This window comes from Salvelinus alpinus, chromosome 36 (genome assembly GCF_045679555.1).
Source record: "Salvelinus alpinus chromosome 36, SLU_Salpinus.1, whole genome shotgun sequence".
Classification (NCBI taxonomy): Eukaryota; Metazoa; Chordata; class Actinopteri; order Salmoniformes; family Salmonidae; genus Salvelinus; species Salvelinus alpinus.
In genome coordinates this window covers 5,157,423-5,180,692 of record NC_092121.1, presented here as the reverse complement: position 1 = coordinate 5,180,692, position 23,270 = coordinate 5,157,423, and the positions used below count along the sequence as shown (strand labels likewise).

Sequence of the window (23,270 nt, the reverse complement as noted above, 5' to 3'; positions counted from 1 at the left end):
GGATGGATGGATGGATGGATAGTGATGGATTTATATTTTTATAGGCATTGTAGGTTGGTGGTTTGATTTTGGAGTGAATTAGTGAAATATAGAGAGAGAAAAAGCAAGGGGGTGAAAGAGAGAAAAATATATACTTGTCAGATGGAATTCAGTGTTAGAAATAAAGTGATTTAGGCACGCACTGTTCTGGCCTGTCTGCATCTGCAATTGTGTACGTGCTGTGTGTGCTAATTTGTGCGTGTGTGTGTGCTTGCATGTATGCAAGCATATGCGTGTGTGTGTGCGTGCATACATGCTTATGTGTATGTATCCCCACCACCATGTCCACTACTGCCTGCAGGCTAAGATATTAGCATATCACATTATTACCCATCAGAAATGAGGTGTCATGCTGTGCTCATTAACTTGGCCAAACTGGTCTGCACATCATTTCAACCTGACCACCAGGCTCATTTTAACCTCACGATAAGTGGCGGCCATTTTACATAGTCATTTCTCAGGCAGAGTCCCTTTATCTCTGTTCACACAGTATAAACCCTGTATAACAGTCTAGGGGGCATTAGACAGAAACTAAATCAAGACATTTAATTTATTCAGAAACATAATTCAGATAAATACAAACGGTAAAAAACCTTCCTGTACAAGACTGTCAAATAGGGACTTAGATGCAGATTCACGATAGAAAAATATGAGCGTTTTAATGATACAAAGAGCAGCAAGGGCAATTTCTTTTTAGCAAATTAAATTCAGAGGGAACTAATTGGGAAAAGAAAGGTCATGCTAATTTCTATCATACCTCCCTCTCTTCCTCTGCTCTCCTCTTCCTCTCTCTTTTTCTCAACCTACTCTCCCTATTTCCCTCCCTCTCCCTCTCCCCTCCCTCCACTCTCCTCTTACCTCCCCCTCCCTCTCCTCTTCCCTCAGTTCTCCCATGGAGTCAGTGCTCTTCTATGCCATCACCACCCTCCACAACATGCTACTGCATCAGGAGGGTGCCAAGATGGCGGTGCGCCTGGCCGACGGCCTGCAGAGGATGGTGCCCCTGCTGAAGAAGAGCAACCCCAAGTTCCTGGCCATCACCACTGACTGCCTGCAGCTGCTCTCCTACGGAAACCAGGAGAGCAAGGTGTGTGGTGGGGGGTGGGGGGGGGGTCTTTGGCGTGTATGCGTGCGGATAATGCTTGAGCCATCATATTTGGCATAGTGGTATTGGCACGGACTACCTGCATCTTCACTGCAGCCAGGGGAGTGTGTGTGTGTGTGTGTTGTGGTGTTTAATTTCTTTACTATCAATTGAGGAGAGACAAATTTATCATACAAGTCAGAGTTATACTTCAACTAAATCTTTATTCACTTATTAGTAAGAGAGCAGGTCAATACAACACACACATATAAAGTGAATCGATTGAGTGCTCGTTACGTTAATGATGACTGGTCGACGAATCACCCTCAGATGATTCGTTGAGAGCCCCGAGACAAAGGTACAAAGGTCTTTTATAGCCAAGATACACCCCCTTCAGGCTACATGACAAACAACAGATGTATGGAATGGGTCACAAGGTTAAGACTAGTATGAAAGATACTTAGAATTCACAGCAGACAGTATCTGAATGTGTAGAGACCAGGGTCTGGCCCTGGAGTCATCTCTCCCTGGTACCTTATAGAACAGAAACATTAAGTCATGCTCTGGAATGCGGTATCACCCAAAGACATCATAAATCTTCCAGAGGCCCATCCTCAGTAGAACACACACAGATGAGAGTTCTAACAACCCGTTATTCTGTTGCATTAAACAACCCTTTGATGCAATTACAGCATTATAACATAATCTTGCAATTTTGCTCTCACAGTGTGCGTGTGTGTGTGTGTGTGTGTGTGTGTGTGTGTGTGTGTGTGTGTGTGTGTGTGTGTGTGTGTGTGTGTGTGTGTGTGTGTGTGTGTGTGTGTGTGTGTGTGTGTGTGTGTGTGTGTGTGTGTGTGTGTGTGGGTCTGGATTATGCGTGATCCCTTTTAGTGCCACCGCAGGAGAGCAAGGGTGTATATGCACGTGATGTGTGTGTGTGTGTACATGCACACACACGAGCACTCACACACTGTACATGTCCTTACCACTGGCTGCTTGCAACTGCATTGGTGCAGCAAATGTAAAACCCTGTATGGGGTTAGTAATGTACCCTCTATTGCATCAGTAATATACTGAACATTAAGTGAATAGAATTAAATCAAATACACATACTGCTATTAATACTCTGACAATCATATGCGAGACAATTCATAATGCAATGTAATGTAATGTCCAAACTCTGTAACGATATTTCATTGTATACGACAGTGTGTTTTCATTGTTATTCCTCTCAGCTTATCATCCTAGCTAACGGGGGCCCTGACGGGCTGGTCTTCATCATGAGGAACTATAATTATGAGAAACTGCTGTGGACCACCAGCCGGGTGCTCAAAGTTCTCTCAGTGTGCCCTAGCAACAAGCCCGCCATAGTGGAAGCTGGTGAGTGTGTGTGTGTGTTTTTGGGGAGGGTGTGTGTTATGTGTGTGTTCGTACATATGTGTGTGTCTGTGCGTGTGTTTGTTATCTCATCCTTACCATAAAAGAGCCATTTAACCTCCCCTCTCTCATCCTTGCAGGGGGCATGCAAGCCCTGGGACAGCACCTGACTGGCTCCAGCCAGCGCCTCACACAGAACTGCCTCTGGACCCTGAGGAACCTGTCTGATGCTGCCACTAAACAGGTAAGAGGTCAGGAATCCATTTTGAATCCGCAGAGACCGTACCATAGAGTAATACAGAGATAGTACAGAGTTTATGAAGACCAATGACTATATATATTAATGAACAAAGCCATCGATCACGTGACAGTATGTATTCCTATGTGAAGACTCGATAGCGCATTGAAACCAAATGAAGTCGGTTAAGATTGCGCCTCATGGAGATGTAACGTGCACAGTTTGAGCTAATTCAGGAAGTGAAGTTGCAGGCTAGCTCAGTGCTGCCCGCTTTCATTGAGTAAATCAAGTTGAAGGCCGACCAGGGTACGGCAGGCTGCCATTCGCAAACTAAATTCTTCTGTGTGCGATTTTCAAATAATCGGTTCAAGGACATACTGTACATCTTGTGTGTTAGAAAAACAGTTGTTGGTACCATGATTGTCTTCAAAACATTTATTTATTTTGATGAAGACGGACCACGAAGATTGAAATTTTTCCATTCTCTATAATGGGAGATCCTGTTTTCTCCCGCGATCGGCCTTGAACTTCTGTGGCTTCAATGAGGCAGTCGTTCTCCCCTGTTAAAGACAGTACCATCGAGTTCCACAGAGACAGTAACATAGTTGGAGTTCTACAGTAAAACATATAATGAACAAAGACAAATATAGAATTCTCAAACCCCTCCTCTCTTCCTACCTCCCCCGTTCTCTGTCTGTAGGAGGGTCTGGACGGCCTGCTGCAGGTGTTAGTGGGACAGCTGGGTTCGGATGATGTCAACATGCTGACGTGCGCCACAGGGATCCTGTCCAACCTCACCTGCAACAACTCCCGCAACAAGGCCCTGGTCACGCAGTGCGGCGGCGTCGAGGCGCTCATCCACGCCGTGCTGCGGGCCGGAGAAAAGGAGGACGTGGCCGAGCCCGCCGTCTGCGCCCTGCGCCACCTGACGTCACGCCACCAGGACGCCGAGCTGGCCCAGAATGCTGTGCGGCTGCATTATGGTATTCCTGCCATTGTCAAGCTGCTGGGGCAGCCCCACTACTGGCCTGTGGTGAAGGTGAGGGGGGAGATGGGGAGATAGTTGGTTGGGGAGGGGATGGGAGTGGGAGTGGGGAAGAGCTGAGAAAAAGGTATACTGTGCTTTTTTTGTCTGGCTCGTTGTTTTGTCTGGCTGGAAGCTCAATTACTGAACTTTGGTTAAGTTGAAGGTGTCTGGCTTGAGTGTTCGGTTGTTTTGTTCGGCTGGCTGCTTTGTCTTTGTGATTATTTTGTTTACCTAAATAACTGGTTGTGGTACATCCATTTGTCTACGTGTCTATATCCAGCAGCTGCAGTCAGTCTTTAATGATTCCTTATTTAACGGGCTCTTGAGTGAGGTTAAAATCATTGCATACAGCCACCACTCATTGTCCCCTTCTTTGCAATGTATGATGCACTGTACATATTAATGCATTTTCTTTGAGGCTTTAATTGGAAACAACATGGCGGTACTATATAGGGCTCTATTTCATTTGCATTGCGGAAGTTCAGCTTTACAGCGTGGTTGAATGTTTAGTGGAGACTTTAGTCATAGTGAACACTGCATATGTCGGCCCAATCGGAAATGACCTTAACATTTCTATTGCGGAATCTGTAACACTTCAGCATTAGAGATTGAATAGAGCCCTTCATTTAGTTGGAAGTGTCGTTTGAAGTAGTACTTTAATGAAGAATTACTTTTAAATTAAAGCAGGTTTGGAGAGAGTGAGACCTGCATAGGGGAAGAAGTTGTTCACTATGTGAGATGTAGTGCAGGCAGGGTTCTGGGCTGTACCCCGAGGCAGGGCACAGGGCGTACCTCCCATAATCCTGCTGGGACAACACCCGCTGGCTCCCACTGTCACCTCTGGCTTTTTGTTTCTGTTTTGGAGAAAACGAGGGAGGGAGGGAGGGAGGGAGGGAGGGAGGGAGGGAGGGAAAATACACAAAGATTAAGTAAGATAGACATGGCTAACTTGAGAGAGAGAGAGAGAGAGAGAGAGAGAGAGAGAGAGAGAGAGAGAGAGAGAGAGAGAGAGAGAGAGAGAGAGAGAGAGAGAGAGAGAGAGAGAGAGAGAGAGAGAGAGAGAGAGAGAGAGAAAAAGAGAGAGAGAGAGAGAGAGAGAGAGAGAGAGAGAGAGAGAGAGAGAGAGAGAGAGAGAGAGAGAGAGAGAGAGAGAGAGAGAGAGAGACGAGTGTAGTATGCTTTACACAACAATGGCACCGTGAAACAAGGATAACATCATCTGGGAATTGCAAGGCCGTCGCTGTCATTTTTTTTGTTGCAATGAAAACAAGATTGGTTGGATTCTTCTCTGAATTCAGTGGCTACCTTAGGAATTTATATCAATGTGTTATTCCCTGTTTCATCAGGGAATAATGCACACCCATCTTTGACAGCAGGTAGATTTAAGGATAGCAAGTTAGTTACATGCTCAACTTGCCAGAATAATCGAACGAAGTAAATCATGCTAAAATGTCAGCCTAGTATGAGGGTAAACCAATATCTAACATTATTAGCTATGCTATTGATATACAGTAGATCTATTAAGATGATAGTAGGCATAACAGTAATATCAATAGTAATACAGAATAGCAATAGTTGGATACCAGTAATAGTAATATCAATGGTACATTATCATTGTTTTAAAAATACCACCTACCAGTTAATGTCATCATTGCTTTATGATTGGTAGTTTTCCTCTCTTATGATCTAGACAGTCAACTAGTATAATAAGAAATGTTAGGTTCCCTTCCCCCTCCAAGCCCGTGCTTCAGTGTCTGATCGCTGATTGGTTTCGAGATGCTCCTCTGATTCGCTCCGAGCAAGCAGCATCCGTGAAGCACGCTTGAATTCATGCCAATCGGATCAGAACCCTTCAATGGTCGAGTGTGCTTGTGTGTCTTGCTGTCCTGCTCTGTTCCCATGGGCACTGGTCCACAAGAATGACCCTTTGTTTTTACCCCGATGTGCACTAGCCTCTCTGTGTGTCGTGGTTGTGTCCCAATAGTCCATCGAGGTGTTCTTTCCTTGTGTCCTTTCCTTCAATTCTGATCTGAAAGTATTTGATGAGTGAGTGAAAGCACTATGGTAGGCAGCTATCTAGTCTTTTCGACCTGTCATTGGTCTTAAAGGACAGAGGAAGTAATCTATTTAAGAGTATTTGTACTCTCTGTGTGTGCATGTAGGCCTATGCATGTACACTTGACAAGTGGCCATGTGTGTCTTCATGACTCCAGTGACACATCTCCCCCATCTGCAGCACCAGGTAAACATTGACGTCTCTCGTCCTCTACTCCAACTGAAAGAAAGGGTTGTTGTGGTTTTCTAAGGCCTATTGGCAGCCAGCTATCCATGTATTGGCACCTTGTTCCCGATTACTTGACCATGTATACAACTCTTCCCATTTGGGGGATATTAGGCTTTTTGAGTTCATTAGCTCTGATTGACTAGTATTTAGTTCCCACACAAAGGACATGAATGACACACTGCGCTCTCCCTCACACACGCACAGACACTCTGCTCTCTCTCTCCCTCACACACACACACACACTGCTCTCTCCCTCCCTCCCTCACACACACACACACACACACACACACACACACACACACACACACACACACACACACACACACACACACACACACACACACACACACACACACACACACACACACACACACGGCTCTCTCTCTCTCCCTCTCACACACACACACACACACACACACACTGCTCTCTCCATTACACACACACTCCTCTATCTCTGCCTCCTTCTGCTCTACGTCAGCCAGAAGGTCTCTGCACCAAGCTGTGCCTAATCACTCATTTACGCCTTCTGAATTTAAATCTCATAGTGTGTGTGTGTGTGTGTGTGTGTGTGTGTGTGTGTGTGTGTGTGTGTGTGTGTGTGTGTGTGTGTGTGTGTGTGTGTGTGTGTGTGTGTGTGTGTGTGTGTGTGTGTGTGTGTGTGTGTGTGTGTGCTTGTCCAAACTCATATGGATAAGCAGAGAGAGCCTTATAAATATTTACCTGGGAATGCTGGAATGCACTCGTGTGTAATGTTCATCTGTGACTGCGTACACATACATGTCTGTGCCTAAGCGGGATTTAATCATTCAATTACAGTCTGAATTAGCCAATCGTTCCGCCCTCTCCCTCTCTCTTTCTCTCAGTGCGGTACGGAGGCAGATGCTACGAGCCATGCCTGAATTTTCCTCTTGATCTGCACTCCTCATTGACAGACAGCAGGGAATGTGTGTGTGTGTGTGTGTGTGTGTGCGTGTGTGTGTGCACATGTGTGCATGTGTGTGTGTGTGTGTGGAGAATTAGGCGACCCGATCTCCATCACAGCACACGCCAGTGGAGGATTCTCAATCCAGCCGGAGCTCTTTTAATAAAGGGGATATTGTTATTTTATGATGTGAATTGAATGATGAGGTTTTTTAGAAGGGGACTTTATATAAGATGTTATTGGCCCCTGTTGGGGCTAGGGGTCGGGGTATGTGAAATGGGAGGAGACATCAGAGGACAGGGCAGGGTTATGGTAAGCCAGACCATCATATCAGGAGATGGCATCTCACGTTCTGCTAAATGTGACTGCAGTTACATTGCCGCAGCGTGCACCGCTTGCACAGTCGCACATAAAGGTGTATATCTTAGGGTACGTATGCGTTCTTTCACATGAGCGCCACACTGCAGTGCCGAGTCCTTAATAGCTGTATGCTTTCATACACGCACTCTCATAGTCATGCAGTATATTATGTATTTGTGGATAAGGTATTGTAGCAGTAACAGAGATTATATTGATGCTTTTTCCATAGAGCTGCGTTCAACCCGCCACCCCTCTCTTTCCCATAGGCCACGGTTGGTCTGATCCGTAACCTGGCGCTGTGCCCAGTCAATCAGGCCCCACTGAGGGATGCTGGAGCCATCCCCCGATTGGTCAACCTGCTGCTGAAGGCTCACCAGGACACCCAGAGACACGCCTCCAGTTCTCAGCAGACGTACCAGGTCAGCCGCGACGCCATTCAACACATCAGACTCACGATCACAGGAATGACACTGTCACAATCCATGACGATCGAAGTTATGTCACCTTCACCACAAATATGCAAGTCACTCACAGTTACAGCACTTACACAGGAGGGAGTCGCCTCCTTTGCAACCCGGCTGACGAATCCACTCCGTTACATGCCAGCCGTATCACACAATCACCTCAGCCAAATACACAATTCAAATACACCGAGGCACCCAAGGCAACATTCTTTCAACACTTCTGCACATCAAATCACACAAATTCCAAGACCGTATTCTCTGTGTTTGAAACAGCTCCTCACACTGTAAAACGAGTGGGTTGTATTTCAGACTCAGCAAAGGGGTGCAATGCGTCACACAGGGGTCAGACACAGGGGATAGTCCAGTGGTCAACACCATGGCACAGCTCCAGCACACGCCCCATTCCAGACCTCTCCAACCCAGTGTATGCCAGTTGGCCTATAGGGAGACCCAGTGGCAGAGATCCATTTCAGTCCACTGGCCCACTTTGAACTCTGAGCTGCACAACAATACTCGCACGTATAGACAGAGAGCTGTGGTTTGAGGGGAAATAAGAAATGTAGGCTGAGTTTGTGAGAGACGACCAGGGAGTTTTTCACTAATTCTCAGCAGAAGGTTGCAGACATATGCCCCCACCTGTTTCGGATTTTCACCTGTCAGCTTTTTCCGGCAAGCCAAAAAGGATTACTAAGCACAACAGGCCCATTCCCCTTGCTCGTTGTCTGTAAATGGTTTACTTAAACATGAGGCAGGATACATACACACACACACACACACCAATACACCCTCTCAAGTCTATTAATCATTTTACAGGGTTTTGAAGCCATTGGGATTACAGTCCTCTCTGAGTGTCAAAGTGAATGGCGCCCAGCTGTTGTATTGTTAAGATTGTCAAACCAGCTTACATTAAGTAGATCAGACACACACACACACACACACAATGTTAAGTGCTGAAAACAAACCCATACATCAATGTTTCATCCCACAGAGGATTCCACAAAGTTACACATACTACACACACTTCCCAAATCTCTTCCCCACTCTCTTCCCAGGATGGTGTTCGTATGGAGGAGATAGTGGAGGGCTGTACAGGAGCCCTGCACATCCTGGCCAGAGACCCCGTCAACAGGGGAGAGATCGCCAGCATGCAGACCATCCCACTCTTTGTACAGGTTAACGTCTAACACACCAAACTCTCAGTTGGTGTTGTATGCACTTGTGTGAGAGAGAGAGAGAACGTGGGAAAGAGAGTGAAAACAAGTGAGTGTGTGTACTTGTGAGTTTTTGGTGTATTTTAGCAGATGTGTCTGAGCTCTCCCCTCCCTCTCTCCATCCGTCCGCAGCTGTTGTACTCGTATGTGGAGAATGTGAAGCGTGTGTCTGCGGGGGTGCTGTGTGAGCTGGCCCTGGACAAGCAGTCTGCGGAGATGATCGACGCAGAGGGAGCCTCTGCCCCGCTCATGGAGCTGCTGCACTCCAGCAACGAGGGCATTGGTCAGTCTCTTCATAAACAGCAGCTTACGCTTTAGTGGATTTTATACAGCACTTGGACTCTTGGACTTTCAACGAACAATCAACTATATCTTGTTTAAAGACTTGGGCTTTCAAAACAGTCCCATATACTGTACATACAAATAGACACACACACACACGTGACACTCCTACACTCTTAGAAAACAAAGGTGCTATCTAGAACCTAAAAGGGTTCTTCAGCTGTCCCCATAGGAGAACCCTTTGTAGAACCTTTTTTGGTACTGGGTAGAACCCGTTTGGTTCCAGGTAGAACCCTATCCACAGAGGGTTCTACATGGAACCCAAAAAGGGTTCTACCTGGAACCAAAAAGGGTTCTCCTATGGGGACAAACAAAGAATCCTTTTGGAAAACGTTTTTTCGAAGTGTACACACAAGTCTTCACAAACAAACACACCATAAGCCACACTTTCTTTATTTTCTCTCTCTCTTTCTCTCGCGCTCTCTCTCTCTCACAAGCATATGCACACAGACCTCTTACAAACAAATATGACCTCTTTCTCTATCTCTCCCTGGGCTCTCTCCATCTCCTTTTAATAATGTGTGCTGACTAATCAAACATGACTCTCTGCCTCTTTAAATCTCTCTATATCTCTGCCTCCCACCTCTCTCTGCCCATCTCACTTTCTCAATGTTTCTCAATGTACCCCATTAGCATTTTGAGTACCCATCATAACTGTCATAGCATAGAGGCAATGACAAACAACCTCTTGATATCTCGTCCTTCTTCTCTCCCTCCCTCACCCACGCCCTCTTTCCCCCACTCCCTCTTTCCATGTCTCTCCCCGACCTCTCCCTCACAGCCACCTATGCGGCAGCCGTTCTCTTCCGTATCTCGGAGGACAAGAGTTCTGACTACAGGAAGCGTGTGTCCGTGGAGCTCACCCACTCACTGTTCAAACACGACCCTGCGGCCTGGGAGATGGTAAGCCTCTGCCTCTGACGCCGCCTATAGCCTGGGAGCGATCAGTACAAGGATCAGTGGTGGCTGGCCCTGTTTGAACACCTTTAAGGTTAATCTCCTTTGTCTTTAGAGGCTTGACTGACCTCCACCCTTGGATTGCTTTAAACCAATCCAATATTTCTCAGGTCAGTCATTGCTTTAGGGAAGAACTGTAGCAAAATCTAAATACACACCACACCACGACACAATCGATACCACACGACACAATCGATACCACTCAGTAATCAATCTGTATGTTTACCTTCCATACTTGCATTACTATTAGAATGAATAACTCTGAACTAACTCTATCTAGTGTTTGTTCAAAACCTGCATGCCTAATGCGCTAAGTATCTCTGAGCCCCACACATCGCCACAGGCTCCCAAAGCTCATTGGATAACTACCACTATCGAGGCTCACCGATTGGATTAGTGGCAGATCTGGCCCAGGTGTTAATCAATCACACCGAGCCGCGGAACCTGCTGACTCATCAGGTTGTCAAGGGGAGAGGAGACAGGGAGGCCAGAAAGCAAACAGGTCTACTGTTTACACTACATCCGCCATGAGGAAGTATCGAACTCCAAAGGGATAGATTTACTGACTGAGCGTCGTTGGCACCAGGTGTAAAGTCAGCGTCTGCCTCTGTTGTTTTTTAGAAGGGGATCGGTAAAAGTATAGTGTTTTGAAGTTAAAATTGTACAGATTTACATGAATATTTCTCAATCTCTCTCTTTCTCTCCAGGCCCACAATGCTGTACCCATGCAAGCTGCATACTTGGCAGATGGTGAGTGTGGACGAGTCCTATCGTACAGTACAATACACCAATGTACACCACTATTGTATACTATGCTAGATTATAAACCAGGTGGTTCAAGCCCTGAATGCTGATTGGTTGAAAGCTGTGGTATATCAGACCGTATACCACGGGTATAACAAATATTTACTATTTACTGGTCTAATTGTGTTGGTAACCAGTTTATAATAGCACCTTGGGGGTTTGCGGTATATGGCCAATACACCACGGCTAATGTCTGTATCCAGGCACTGTTGCGGCGTCCGTAAGAACAGCCCATCGCCATGGTACATCAGCCACATACCACACCTCCTCAGGCCTTAATGCTTAATTATACTACTGCAATGAACATCTTTCATTACACTACTGCGTTTCACAAAAAAAAAAGGCAAGAGCGAGACAGATCGCAGACCAGAAGAGAGAGAAGCAGAGATTGATTGACACACACGGATTGAAATGGATTGACACACACACACACGCACACACACATACCAGCGTCAGACCTCATTTAGGTTAAGTGCCACTTGATTGGTTTCCTGTTAGTGGCTGTGACGAGTGACAGTGGACTGTGTGTACCAGAGGGTGATCATTAAATCAGCGTGCACGCAATGTCACAGCAAAGTCTGCCCTCATCTCACTAGTCACGCACACACACAAACACTTACTTGAACATGATTGGAAGAAAAAAAATCCAAAATAATTGAGTTTCTCTCTCGTATACACGCGTACACATACACACATACACAGTAGTGAGCATCAGAGAGGAGGAAAACGAGAGACATGTGTCTACAGAAAGCCGGAGCCAGGTCTTGTCCTTTTCCCCTCAGCAGTCCATCAGACCCCAGGGAATGTGGGGGACCCCTGCTGTTTATATAATGGACTCGGCCCCCTGGCCACACTGCGGAGAGTGTGGGTGTGTGTGCGTGCGTGCAGTCATGTCCATTCATGTGTGTGTGTGTTTCTCTCTGATGTGTCTGCTCCCTCCATGCCCTGGAGAGGGTGTCAGGGGGGGCTGGTTAGGGAGGGTGGAGGGGTGCTGTCATCTGGGATGGAATTAAATTCACAGAGGTATCTATCTATTTCCCCTCTGGTCACATTTCCATGTCATTTACATTTCCATTAACTGGCCATCTATCATCGTCAAGCGATCTCCCGCACTCTATCCCGCTCTCTCTCTCACACACACACACACGCTGCTGAGTTGACACACACTCTCTCTTTTCCACTGCTCGGCTAATGCTTCCTCCCTCCTTCCTGTGATTGCGTAACACTTCTCCTCAACAGAAAACACTGGCACTCTCTCTTTATCTGGTGAATTTATCTTTTGTTTTTTTCCCCTAGCTCTATCGGTCACTACTTTATCTCTTTGCAGTCATACGGCGTCTTTCTCCAGCTAAGCTTAGGTCTCTGTCATATGTCCTCGTTGTGAATCTCCACTCTGTCTTCCTCTCCTCTCGTCCATCCCTCTCTCTGCACACAGTAAATCCTCCTCATCTCAATATCTTTAATTATAATTCTGAACTCTATCCCTCATATATCCCCCAGTGTGTGAATGTGCGTGCGTGTGTGTGTGTGCGTGCGTGTGTGTGTGTGTGTGGTACATTAGTCACCATTCGTCCTTTCGCTGCTGACGCTTAATCCATATTGCAGTGCTCACATTATTAAACAGGGTATGAAATAGCATTAATGGAATAGAATAGAGGTGAAGGTAAAGAGATTGTTATTCCTGTTCTTCTTTCCATCCGTCACAGGAAAACGTCTGCTGATGGGAGCAAAGCTCCTTTCTGACTGCCTGTCTAATAATTTGGATGCTTGCACACTGTCTGTCAGTGTCAATACACCGGATGAGCTTGCCTCTCTGTTGGCCTGTGAATTCTATATTTCTCTCATCTCTCTCTCCCTCCTTTCCTCAGAGCTGGATGGAGGCTACCCCCCCTACGGCTACTCTGACCTGGGCATGGACGGGATGCCACTGGAAGCAGAGATGCATGAGCAGTACATGCCTGAGATGGCCTACGATCCCCGACAGGCCTACCCAGAGCCCCTCTAACACACAGTGCAAGGTCAGTGATATAGATGCATACTCTCTCACACACACACACACACACACACACACACACACACACACACACACACACACACACACACACACACACACACACACACACACACACACACACACACACACACACACACACGCCCAGAATGGCTGTAAAACACAGACAGCTCAGCTCTGTAGTTACATAGTCAATTGCATAGTACACACATGAATAACTCAACATTCCATAATTGCAACATTTTAAGACCACATGAAACATGACTTATGTCTAAATAACTGCCTCTTTCCATTGAAGGCACAAAATGGAAGGAGTGAAATTGGCATGAACACCATGGAGGGACAGCTGAACGAGGATTTCACAAAGGGAAACTGCTATTTCATGGGGAGACATTGGCCAATCAGGGGCTGTTGTCAGAAAACACAAGAAAAATAAAATTTAAAAAAACAATAACAAGAATTTAGTGTTCCTCAAAATGAAAAGTTTCTTTGTTACAGTTAATGTGGAGGGAAATTGAACTTTAACTTTTAGATGCTGTGTTGGTTTTAGACGTTTCCTTGCATATTTACCTTGCACATTATTTTACATTTTCGTCATGTGTATAATTTACATGGCGGTATGCAGAGCCACATACAGTAGTCCTCAACAATAACCAGTAACATTGAGTTCAGACAAGAAATCCTATCACGTAATGAGACCGGTGGCTAATTGGAGCAGCAGCGGTCCCTGTGCTGCCTATAACTGTCTATCCCCACAGTCCAGTCCATGATCCAGACTGCTGCTGGGTCTGAGGTTCCAAGACAAGCACCCTCTCCCCCGAAGGTTTGTCCACAACCACTCTCTCCTAGTCGAGTGGTCTCCTAAGCACACTAAACCACGACTTCAGCTGGTGCGGTTGGTTCACCTCTGTTCCTGTGGACCAGTCTTGCTCACCAACAGTTACAGACACTCAACCGACACAGTATACATATGCATCGTGGACTAATACATTGTGCTTCAACATAAAATGTGTGTACGATCCAAAACGTCATGTCTGGCAGGCCCGCACCCTTTTACAGCTACTACAACTGACGTTTCCACAAAGTATGTACGTTGTTATGGAAGATGTTTTTTTCTGTCTTGATTTTTGGGGGGTTGGGGAGGGGGTGAGGAAGATGGGAGTGTGTTTTACTGAGGTAAGAGGCAGGGGATGTATGCCAAAGAGATTTATTTTGTGACGATGATAATCATATAGCTTTCTGTTTATTTTCTATTTTGATTGTGTGGGGGTTGTGTGGGGGGAAGCAGTAATCGTGAACCTGTTGTTTGTAGAGTGTGTGTTCCATAGCGACCCCGCTGCACATTCCTACCTTCCAAACGATAGAAAAGGGAAAGAGAAATGAGGGATGATAGAAGGATGATGTTGATAAGAGATGAGTATACCATATGAATGAAGGGGAAATTAACACTATGAATATGCATTTTTACAGAACATTTTTAGTTTGAAACTTTTTTTCAAATAAACAAACTATATTAACTAGCCTGTCTCCTGTGTATTTGTATGACTAATTGGATCTTATTTAGCCTTGAGGTCATTATTGCTTTCACTCACTGTCAGTCAAGCAAGGCCCGAACTCCAGCCTTTAAAACCACTGCAGGCTGGCGGTGAAGAATCCAAAGGAAACTCTGTCTCACAGCGCCCCCATGTGTTCCTAAGAGGCAGGAAATCTGCCCTCGCAGTACCACATTCGGGTTTCAAATAGCAATAACAACCCAAAGCTTATGATAAATATACTGATGACTAACCCCTATTCATCTGTGCATGTAACAGAGGGAGATCGTACCGGATAAACTCACCCACAGCTTGAAACGGTGCCATTGAATCGGATCCGGGTTACGGCTCCAATGTAACCGACATTACTGTGCGTCACATACGCCAAGAGAGCCATAAAAAAAGAGAGAAGTATGAAATAAAGTGTATAAAGAGAAGGTAGAGATTCAGCATTGATTATATGGATAGGATTTCTGGGATAACATAAGAGAAAGGAGGCAGTCAGTGTGTGTGTGTCTGTGTCCCGACTTCATACAGTATAGGCCTACTGCCACCAAGTGACTGTTGTGGTAATTCACTGGGCAGGATGTCTGACGTTTCCATCTCAAATCAAATCAAATTGTATTTGTCACATGCGCCGAATACAACAGGTGTAGTAGACCTTACAGTGAAATGCTTACTTACAAGCCCTTAACCAACCATGCAGTTTTAAGAAAATACCTATAAAAAAATGTAAAAGTAAGAGATAAGAATAACAAATACTTAAAGAGTAGCAGTAAATAACAATATCGGGGCTATATACAGGGGGTCAATGTGCGGGGGCACCGGTGTCGAGGTAATTGAGGTAATATGTACAGTGGGGAGAACAAGTATTTGATACACTGCCGATTTTGAAGGTTTTCCTACTTACAAAGCATGTAGAGGTCTGTAATTTTTATCATAGGTACACTTCAACTGTGAGAGACGGAATCTAAAACAAAAATCCAGAAAATCACATTGTATGATTTTTAAGTAATTCATTTGCATTTTATTGCGTGACATAAGTATTTGATACATCAGAAAAGCAGAACTTAATATTTGGTACAGAAACCTTTGTTTGCAATTACAAAGATCATACGTTTCCTGTAGTTATTGACCAGGTTTGCACACACTGCAGCAGGGATTTTGGCCCACTCCTCCATACATACCTTCTCCAGATCCTTCAGGTTTCGGGGCTGTCGCTGGGCAATACGGACGTTCAGCTCCCTCCAAAGATTTTCTATTGGGTTCAGGTCTGGAGACTGGCTAGGCCACTCCAGGACCTTGAGATGCTTCTTACGGAGCCACTCCTTAGTTTCCCTGGCTGTGTGTTTCGGGTCGTTGTCATGCTGGAAGATCCAGCCACGACCCATCTTCAATGCTCTTACTGAGGGAAGGAGGTTTTTGGCCAAGATCTCGCGATACATGGCCCCATCCATCCTCCCCTCAATACGGTGCAGTCGTCCTGTCCCCTTTGCAGAAAAGCATCCCCAAAGAATTATGTTTCCACCTCCATGCTTCACGGTTGGGAGGGTGTTCTTGGGGTTGTACTCAACCTTCTTCTTCCTCCAAACACGGCGAGTGGAGTTTAGACCAAAAAGCTCTATTTTTGTCTCATCAGACCACATGACCTTCTCCCATTCCTCCTCTGGATCATCCAGATGGTCATTGGCAAACTTCAGACGGGCCTGGACATGCGCTGGCTTGAGCAGGGGGACCTTGCGTGCGCTGCAGGATTTCAATCCATGACAGCGTAGTGTGTTACTAATGGTTTTCTTTGAGACTGTGGTCCCAGCTCTCTTCATGTCATTGACCAGGTCCTGCCGTGTAGTTCTGGGCTGATCCCTCACCTTCCTTATGATCATTGATGCCCCACGAGGTGAGATCTTGCATGGAGCCCCAGACCGAGGGTGATTGACCGTCATCTTGAACATCTTCCATTTTCTAATAATTGCGCCAACAGTTGTTGCCTTCTCACCAAGCTGCTTGCCTATTGTCCTGTAGCCCATCCCAGCCTTGTGCAGGTCTACAATTTTATCCCTGATGTCCTTACACAGCTCTCTGGTCTTGGCCATTGTGGAGAGATTGGAGTCTGTTTGATTGAGTGTGTGTACAGGTGTCTTTTATACAGGTAACAAGTTCAAACAGGTGCAGTTAATACAGGTAATGAGTGGAGAACAGGAGGGCTTCTAAAAGAAAAACTAACAGGTCTGTGAGAGCCGGAATTCTTACTGGTTGGTAGGTGATCAAATACTTATGTCACGCAATAAAATGCAAATTAATTACTTAAAAATCATACAATGTGATTTTCTGGATTTTTGTTTTAGATTCCGTCTCTCACAGTTGAAGTGTACCTATGATAAAAATTACAGACCTCTACATGCTTTGTAAGTAGGAAAACCTTCAAAATCGGCAGTGTATCAAATACTTGTTCTCCCCACTGTACATGTAGGTAGAGTTATTAAAGTGACCATGCATAGATAATAACAGAGCAGCAGCACAGAAGGGGGAGATGCAAATAGTCTGGGTAGCCATTTGATTAGCTGGTCGGGAGTCTTATGGCTTGGGGATAGAAGCTGTTTAGAAGCCTCTTGGACCTCGACTTGGTGCTCCAGTACAGCTTCTCACGTGGTAGCAGAGAGAGCAGTCTCTGACTAGGGTGGCTGTAGTCTTTGACAATTTTTAGGACCTTCCTCTGACACCACCTGGTATAGAGGTCCTGGATGTCAGGAAGCTTGGCCCCAGTGATGTACTGGGCCATACGCACTACCCTCTGTAGTGCCTTGCGGTTGGAGGCCGAGCAGTTGCCATACCAGGCAGTGATGCAACCCGTCACGATGTTCTCGATGGTACAGCTGTAAAATCTTTTGAGGGTCTAAGGACCCATACCAAATCTTTTCAGCCTCCTGAGCGTTAATAGGTTTTGTCGTGCCCTTTTCACGACTGTCTTGGTGTGCTTGGACCATGTTAGTTAGTTGGTGATGTGGACGCCAAGGAACTTGAAGCTCTCAACCTGCTCCACTACAGCCCTGTCGATGAGAATGGGGGCGTTGCTCGGTCCTCCTTTTCCTGTAGTCCACGATCATCTACTTTGTCTAGATCACATTGAGGGAGAGGTTGTTGTCCTTGCACCACACTGTCAGGTCTCTGACCTCCTCCCCAAAGGCTGTCTCATCGTTGTCAGTGATCAGGCCTACCACTGTTGTGTCATCAGCAAACTTAATGATGGTGTTGGAGTCGTGCAGTCATGAGTGAACAGGGAGTACAGCAGGGGACTGAGCACGCACCCCTGAGGGGCCCCCGTGTTGAGGATAATCATGGCGGATGTGTTGTTACCTACCCTTACCACATGGGGGCGGCCCTTCAGGAAGTCCAGGATCCAGCTTTGAGGGCACTATGGTGTTGAACGCTGAGCTGTAGTCAATGACTAGCATTCTCACATACAGTTGAAGTCTGAAGTTTACATACACTTAGGTTGGAGTCATTAAAACTTGTTTTTCAACCACTCCACAAATTTCTTGTTAACAAACTATAGTTTTGGCAAGTCGGTTATGACATCTACTTCGTGCATGACACAAGTAATTTTTCCAACAATTGTTTACAGACAGATTATTTCACTTATAATTCACTGTATCACAATTCCAGTGGGTCAGAAGTTTACATACATTAAGTTGACTGTGCCTTTAAACAGCTTGGAAAATTCCAGAAAATTATGTCCTGGCTTTAGAAGCTTCTGATAGGCTAATTGACATAATTTGAGTCAACTGGAGGTGTACCTGTGGATGTATTTCAAGTCCTACCTTCAAACCCAGTGCCTCATTGCTTGACATCATGGGAAAATCAAAAGAAATCAGCCAAGACCTAAGAAAAAATGTATTTGACCTCCACAATTCTGGTTCATCCTTGGGAGCAATTTCCAAATGCCTGAAGGTACCACGATCATCTGTACAAACAATAGTACACAAGTATAAACACTGTGGGACCATGCAGCCGTCATACTGCTCAGGAAAGAGACGTGTGATGTCTCCTAGAGATGAACGTACTTTGGTGCGAAAAGTGCAAATCAATCCCAGAACAACAGCAAAGGACCTTGTGAAGATGCTGGAGGAAACAGGTACAAAAGTATCTATATCCACAGTAAAACGAGTCCTATATCGACATAACCTGAAAGGCCGCTCAGCAAGGAAGAAGCCACTGCTCCAAAACCACAATAAAAAAAACTGACTACGGTTTGCAACTGCACATGGGGACAAAGATCGTACTTTTTGGAGAAATGTCCTCTGGTCTGATGAAACAAAAATAGAACTGTTTAGCCATATTGACCATCGTTATGTTTGGAGGAAAAAGGGGGAGGCTTGCAAGCCAAAGAACACCATCCCAACTGTGAAGAACGGGGTGGCAGCATCATGTTGTGCGGGTGCTTTGCTGCAGAAGGGACTGGTGCACTTCACAAAATAGATGGCATCATGAGGTAGGAAAATTATGTGGATATATTGAAGCAACATCTCAAGACATCAGTCAGGAAGTTAAAGCTTGGTCGCAAATGTGTCTTCCAAATGGACAATGACCCAAAGCATACTTCCAAAGTTGTGGCAAAATGGCTAAGGACAACGAAGTCAAGGTATTGGAGTGGCCGTCACAAAGCCCTGACCTCAATCCTATAGAGAATTTGTAGGCAGAACTGAAAAAGCATGTGCGAGCAAGGAGGCCTACAAACCTAATTCAGTTACACCAGCTCTGTCAGGAGGAATGGGACAAAATTCACCCATCTTATTGTGGGAAGGTTGTGGAAGACTACCCGAAACGTTTGACCCAGGTTAAACAATTTAAAGGCAATGCTACCAAATACTAATTGAGTGTATGTAAACTTCAGACCCACTGGGAATGTGATGAAAGAAATAAAAGCTGAAATAAATCTCTACTATTATTCTGACATTCTTAGTCCTGTATTGATGCTTTGCCTGTTTGATGGTTCTTCGGAGGGCATAGGGATTTCTTATAAGCTTCTGGGTTAGAGTCCCGCTCCTTGAAAGCGGCAGCTCTACGCTTTAGCTCAGTGCGAATGTTGCCTGTAATCCATGGCTTCTGATTGGGGTATGTACATACAGTCACTGTGGGGACATTTCCTCAATGCTCGTATTGATAAAGCCAGTGGCTGATGTGGTGTATTCCTCAATGCCATCGGAAGAATCCCGGAACATATTCCAGTCTGTGCTAGCAAAACAGTCCTGTAGTTTAGCATCTTCCTCATCTGACCACTTTTTTAAAGTAGTCAGTGGTGCTTCCTGCTTGAATTTTTGCTTGTAAGCAGGAATTAGGAGAATAGAATTATGGTCAGATTTGCCAAATGGAGGGCGAGGGAGAGCTTTGTACACGTCTCTGTGTGTGGAGTAAAGGTGGTCTAGAATTTTTTTCCCTCTGGATGCACATTTAACATGCTGATAGAAATTAGGTAAAACTGTTTCCTGTTTGCTTATTCCTGTTTGCTTATGCACACAATGTATATAGACTTTTTTCCTATTGTGTTATTGACTGTATGTTTGTTTATTCCATGTGTAACTCTGTGTTGTTGTTTGTGTCGCACTGCTTTGCTTTATCTTGGCCAGGTCGCAGTTGTAAAATGAAAACTTGTTCTCAACTAGCCTCCCTGGTTAAATAAAGGTGAAATAAATATATAAAATTGAGTGCGGTATTAGTGCCAGCATCGTCTGTGGTGGTATGTAGGCAGCTACGAAGAATACAGATGAAAACTCTCTAGGTAGATAGTGTGGTCTACAGCTTATCATGAGATACTCTACCTCAGGCGAGCAAAACCTGGCCAATAAAAATAAAAGATTAAGATGAGCAAAAGAACACAGCACTGGACAGAGGAACTTTGCCTAGAAGGTCAGCATCCTAGAGTTGCCTCTTCGCTGTTGACGTTGAGACTGGTGTTTTGCATGTATTATTTAATGAAGCTGCCAGTTGAGGACTTGTGAAGCATCTGTTTCTCAAACTAGACACTCTAATGTACTTGTCTTCTTGCTCAGTTGTGCACCAGGGCTTCTAATGTTAACATGCATGAAAACAATGCTTTTACGCTTACAGAAGTCAACAAATGAGAGCGCCTGGGGAATGGGAGTGATGCTGGGGGCTGCAGGGCCTGGGTTAACCTCTACGTCACCAGAGGAAGAGGAGGAGTAGGATAAGAGTACTGAAGGGCTAAAAGAACTGGTCGTCTAGTGCATTCGGGAACAGAGAGTAAAAGGAGCAGGTTTCTGGGCACGGAAGAATAGATTCAAGGCATGATGTACAGACATGGGTATGGAAGGATGTGAGTACAGTGGAGGTAAGCCTAGGCATTGGCTAGCTAAGGCATAGTGAGCAGGGCTGGAGGCTCTACAGTGAAATAAGACAAAAATTACTAACCAAAACAGCAATAGACAAGGCATATTGACATTAGGGAGAGGCATGTGTAGTCGAGGGATCATATGGTCCAGTGAGTAGCTAGGCAAGCTGGAGTCACGGCGATTCAGACAGCTAGCGGGCCGGGGCTAGCAGCAGGCTAGCAAATGGGCATCAGGGGGACGTTGCAACGGGAGAGCCTGTTGAAACCCCCTCGGACGGTTACGTCGGCAGACCAGTCGTGATGGATCGGCGGGGCTCCGTGTAGGCAGCAAAGGGTCCAGGACAATTGGCAAAAGAGGTATTATCTGATGGATTTCTTCGGCTGGCCGGGAGATGGGCCTAGCTCCAGGCTAGCTCCAGGCTAACTGGTGCTTGTTTCGGGACAGAGATGTTAGCCAGGAGTAGCCACTCGGATAGCAGCTAGCTAGCTGCAATGATCCGGAGTAAAGGTTCAGAGCTTGCGGTAGGAATCCGGAGATGCAGTCCGATATGCTCTGGGTTGATATCGCGCTGTGCAGGCTGGCAGGAGTTGACCGGGCTGAGGCTGGCAGATGTCTGAGTTAACGGCGATGACCGCTAGCAGTGGCTAACTGACTACTAGCTAGTAGCTAGTTAGCTGGCTAGCTGGCTAGCTTCTGAAGGGGGTTCCGGTTCTAAAGTATAAAAAATAGCAGATCCATACCACATTGGGTGAGGCGGGTTGCAGGAGAGTATGTTGTAGATGGAAAATGAGATTAAAAATATAAAAAAAGATATACATGGATAGAGGACTCATCTTTATATCTGTGCCATTATAGCGCCGGTGACAGCATGGGCAGCATCATTGAGGCAACAACAACACATAGGAATCCCCACCCAGTTGACTACTATGACTACTTTAAAATAGCGGAAGCATGGTGGAAGCCCTCAATGGCGCTGGCCATGTGAATATGGCCTTCTGGCCATTAGAGACCTCTATCATTCTCTGTAAAGTGACGTGTTCTGACGATACAGACCTCAAGGCTCATGGTACGTGTAGTTATTTTGTGCTCTTTGTACCAGAAAGTGACTGTTTGAATGTTAAATGACGAGACAGAGGCATTGATGCGAGTAACCAGTCTTGTTCAGTACATTACAATACATCCGGGTATCTCAAGCACACCGGTAAAACACAGGAGTTGCAGTAAATAACATTTACCAACAGATGGCATCACTGTGCCATCTTACACCCATAACATCTTCCCTTTAATAAAATAGGACAGGAGGTGTCAATTCACTAACAAAACAAACCTAGTAATAAATTCCAACATGAACAGTTAAAAAAAAAAAAAAAATTCAGGTAACAACAACACATTTTGATATTCTCTTCACTTTTATCTCTGTCTGTCAACAATCCCTGATGGGAAACCTACAGATTAAGTATTTTTGGTGGCTGGGACAGACGCCCGCAGCGTGAAAAGACAGGGGGCTTGTCTGCGAGGACTGCGGGTTCCCGCACAGGCGTGTCACCTGACTGTCTATGGGGAGTATTGATGGGCGAGGGAGCAGCCAACCTGTGATCCCCTGGCTCTTCGCCCAGTGCCTCAGGCCCCATGTGACTTGCTGGGGTTCCGTCTTTTGTCATGCGACCCCTTTGTCCATCAGGGTTCTGAGTAGGTGCTGGCTCAGCAATCCGAAGGTCAACCCTGTTACGACGGTACAGTGATCCATTCACTTCGACCAAGTAGGAGCGTGGTGCCACTTTCTGTACACAGGATCCGAGTCTCCAGAGGCCCGTCCGGTCCCCTGGTAGTGGCTTCATTTGCACCGTTTCACCCACCCTGAGCTCAGGTAAGTCTTTTGCTGATTTATCGTAGATGAACTTGGAGACCTGTCTTCTGTGACGTAGCTTCACCAGCACGTCTGTCACCACACATGGCTCCAGGAGAGTGCTGGCTACTGGCAGAGCTGCTTTTAAGCGCCGTGCCATGAGGCGCTGGGCCGGGCTGCTATCCATGCCTTCTGTCGGGGTATTGCGCCACTGCAGGATTGCTTTCCAGGCATCTTTGCCCTCTCGCAGAGCCTTTTTGCAGAGGTTCTTTGCGATTTTTACTGCGGACTCCGCCTTCCCATTAGCTTTTGGGTGTCGTGGTGATGAAGTGACGTGCTCAAATTCCCATTCTGCAGCTAATTTTCGGAACTCAACTCCGGAGAATTGGGGTCCATTGTCTGAAATGACCCTATCTGTCTGGCCA

The 23,270-nt window shown here is 45.8% G+C and overlaps 1 protein-coding gene across 3 annotated transcripts in view; it reads left to right on the top strand.

Annotated features, from left to right (window-relative positions):
* Positions 1 to 14,640, top strand: part of LOC139564799 (junction plakoglobin-like) — a 78,441-nt gene extending 63,801 nt beyond the window's left edge. For all 3 annotated transcript variants that reach the window (XM_071384629.1, XM_071384627.1, XM_071384628.1), the window contains exons 6-16: positions 925 to 1,126; positions 2,359 to 2,503; positions 2,641 to 2,744; positions 3,439 to 3,777; positions 7,598 to 7,750; positions 8,848 to 8,967; positions 9,139 to 9,289; positions 10,130 to 10,251; positions 11,013 to 11,055; positions 12,978 to 13,127; positions 13,419 to 14,640. In XM_071384629.1, coding sequence (XP_071240730.1) covers positions 925 to 1,126; positions 2,359 to 2,503; positions 2,641 to 2,744; positions 3,439 to 3,777; positions 7,598 to 7,750; positions 8,848 to 8,967; positions 9,139 to 9,289; positions 10,130 to 10,251; positions 11,013 to 11,055; positions 12,978 to 13,114 — 1,516 coding nt within the window. In that variant the 3' untranslated portion in view covers positions 13,115 to 13,127; positions 13,419 to 14,640. The remainder of the gene's footprint in view (positions 1 to 924; positions 1,127 to 2,358; positions 2,504 to 2,640; positions 2,745 to 3,438; positions 3,778 to 7,597; positions 7,751 to 8,847; positions 8,968 to 9,138; positions 9,290 to 10,129; positions 10,252 to 11,012; positions 11,056 to 12,977; positions 13,128 to 13,418) is intronic.
* Positions 14,641 to 23,270: the final 8,630 nt, after the last annotated feature.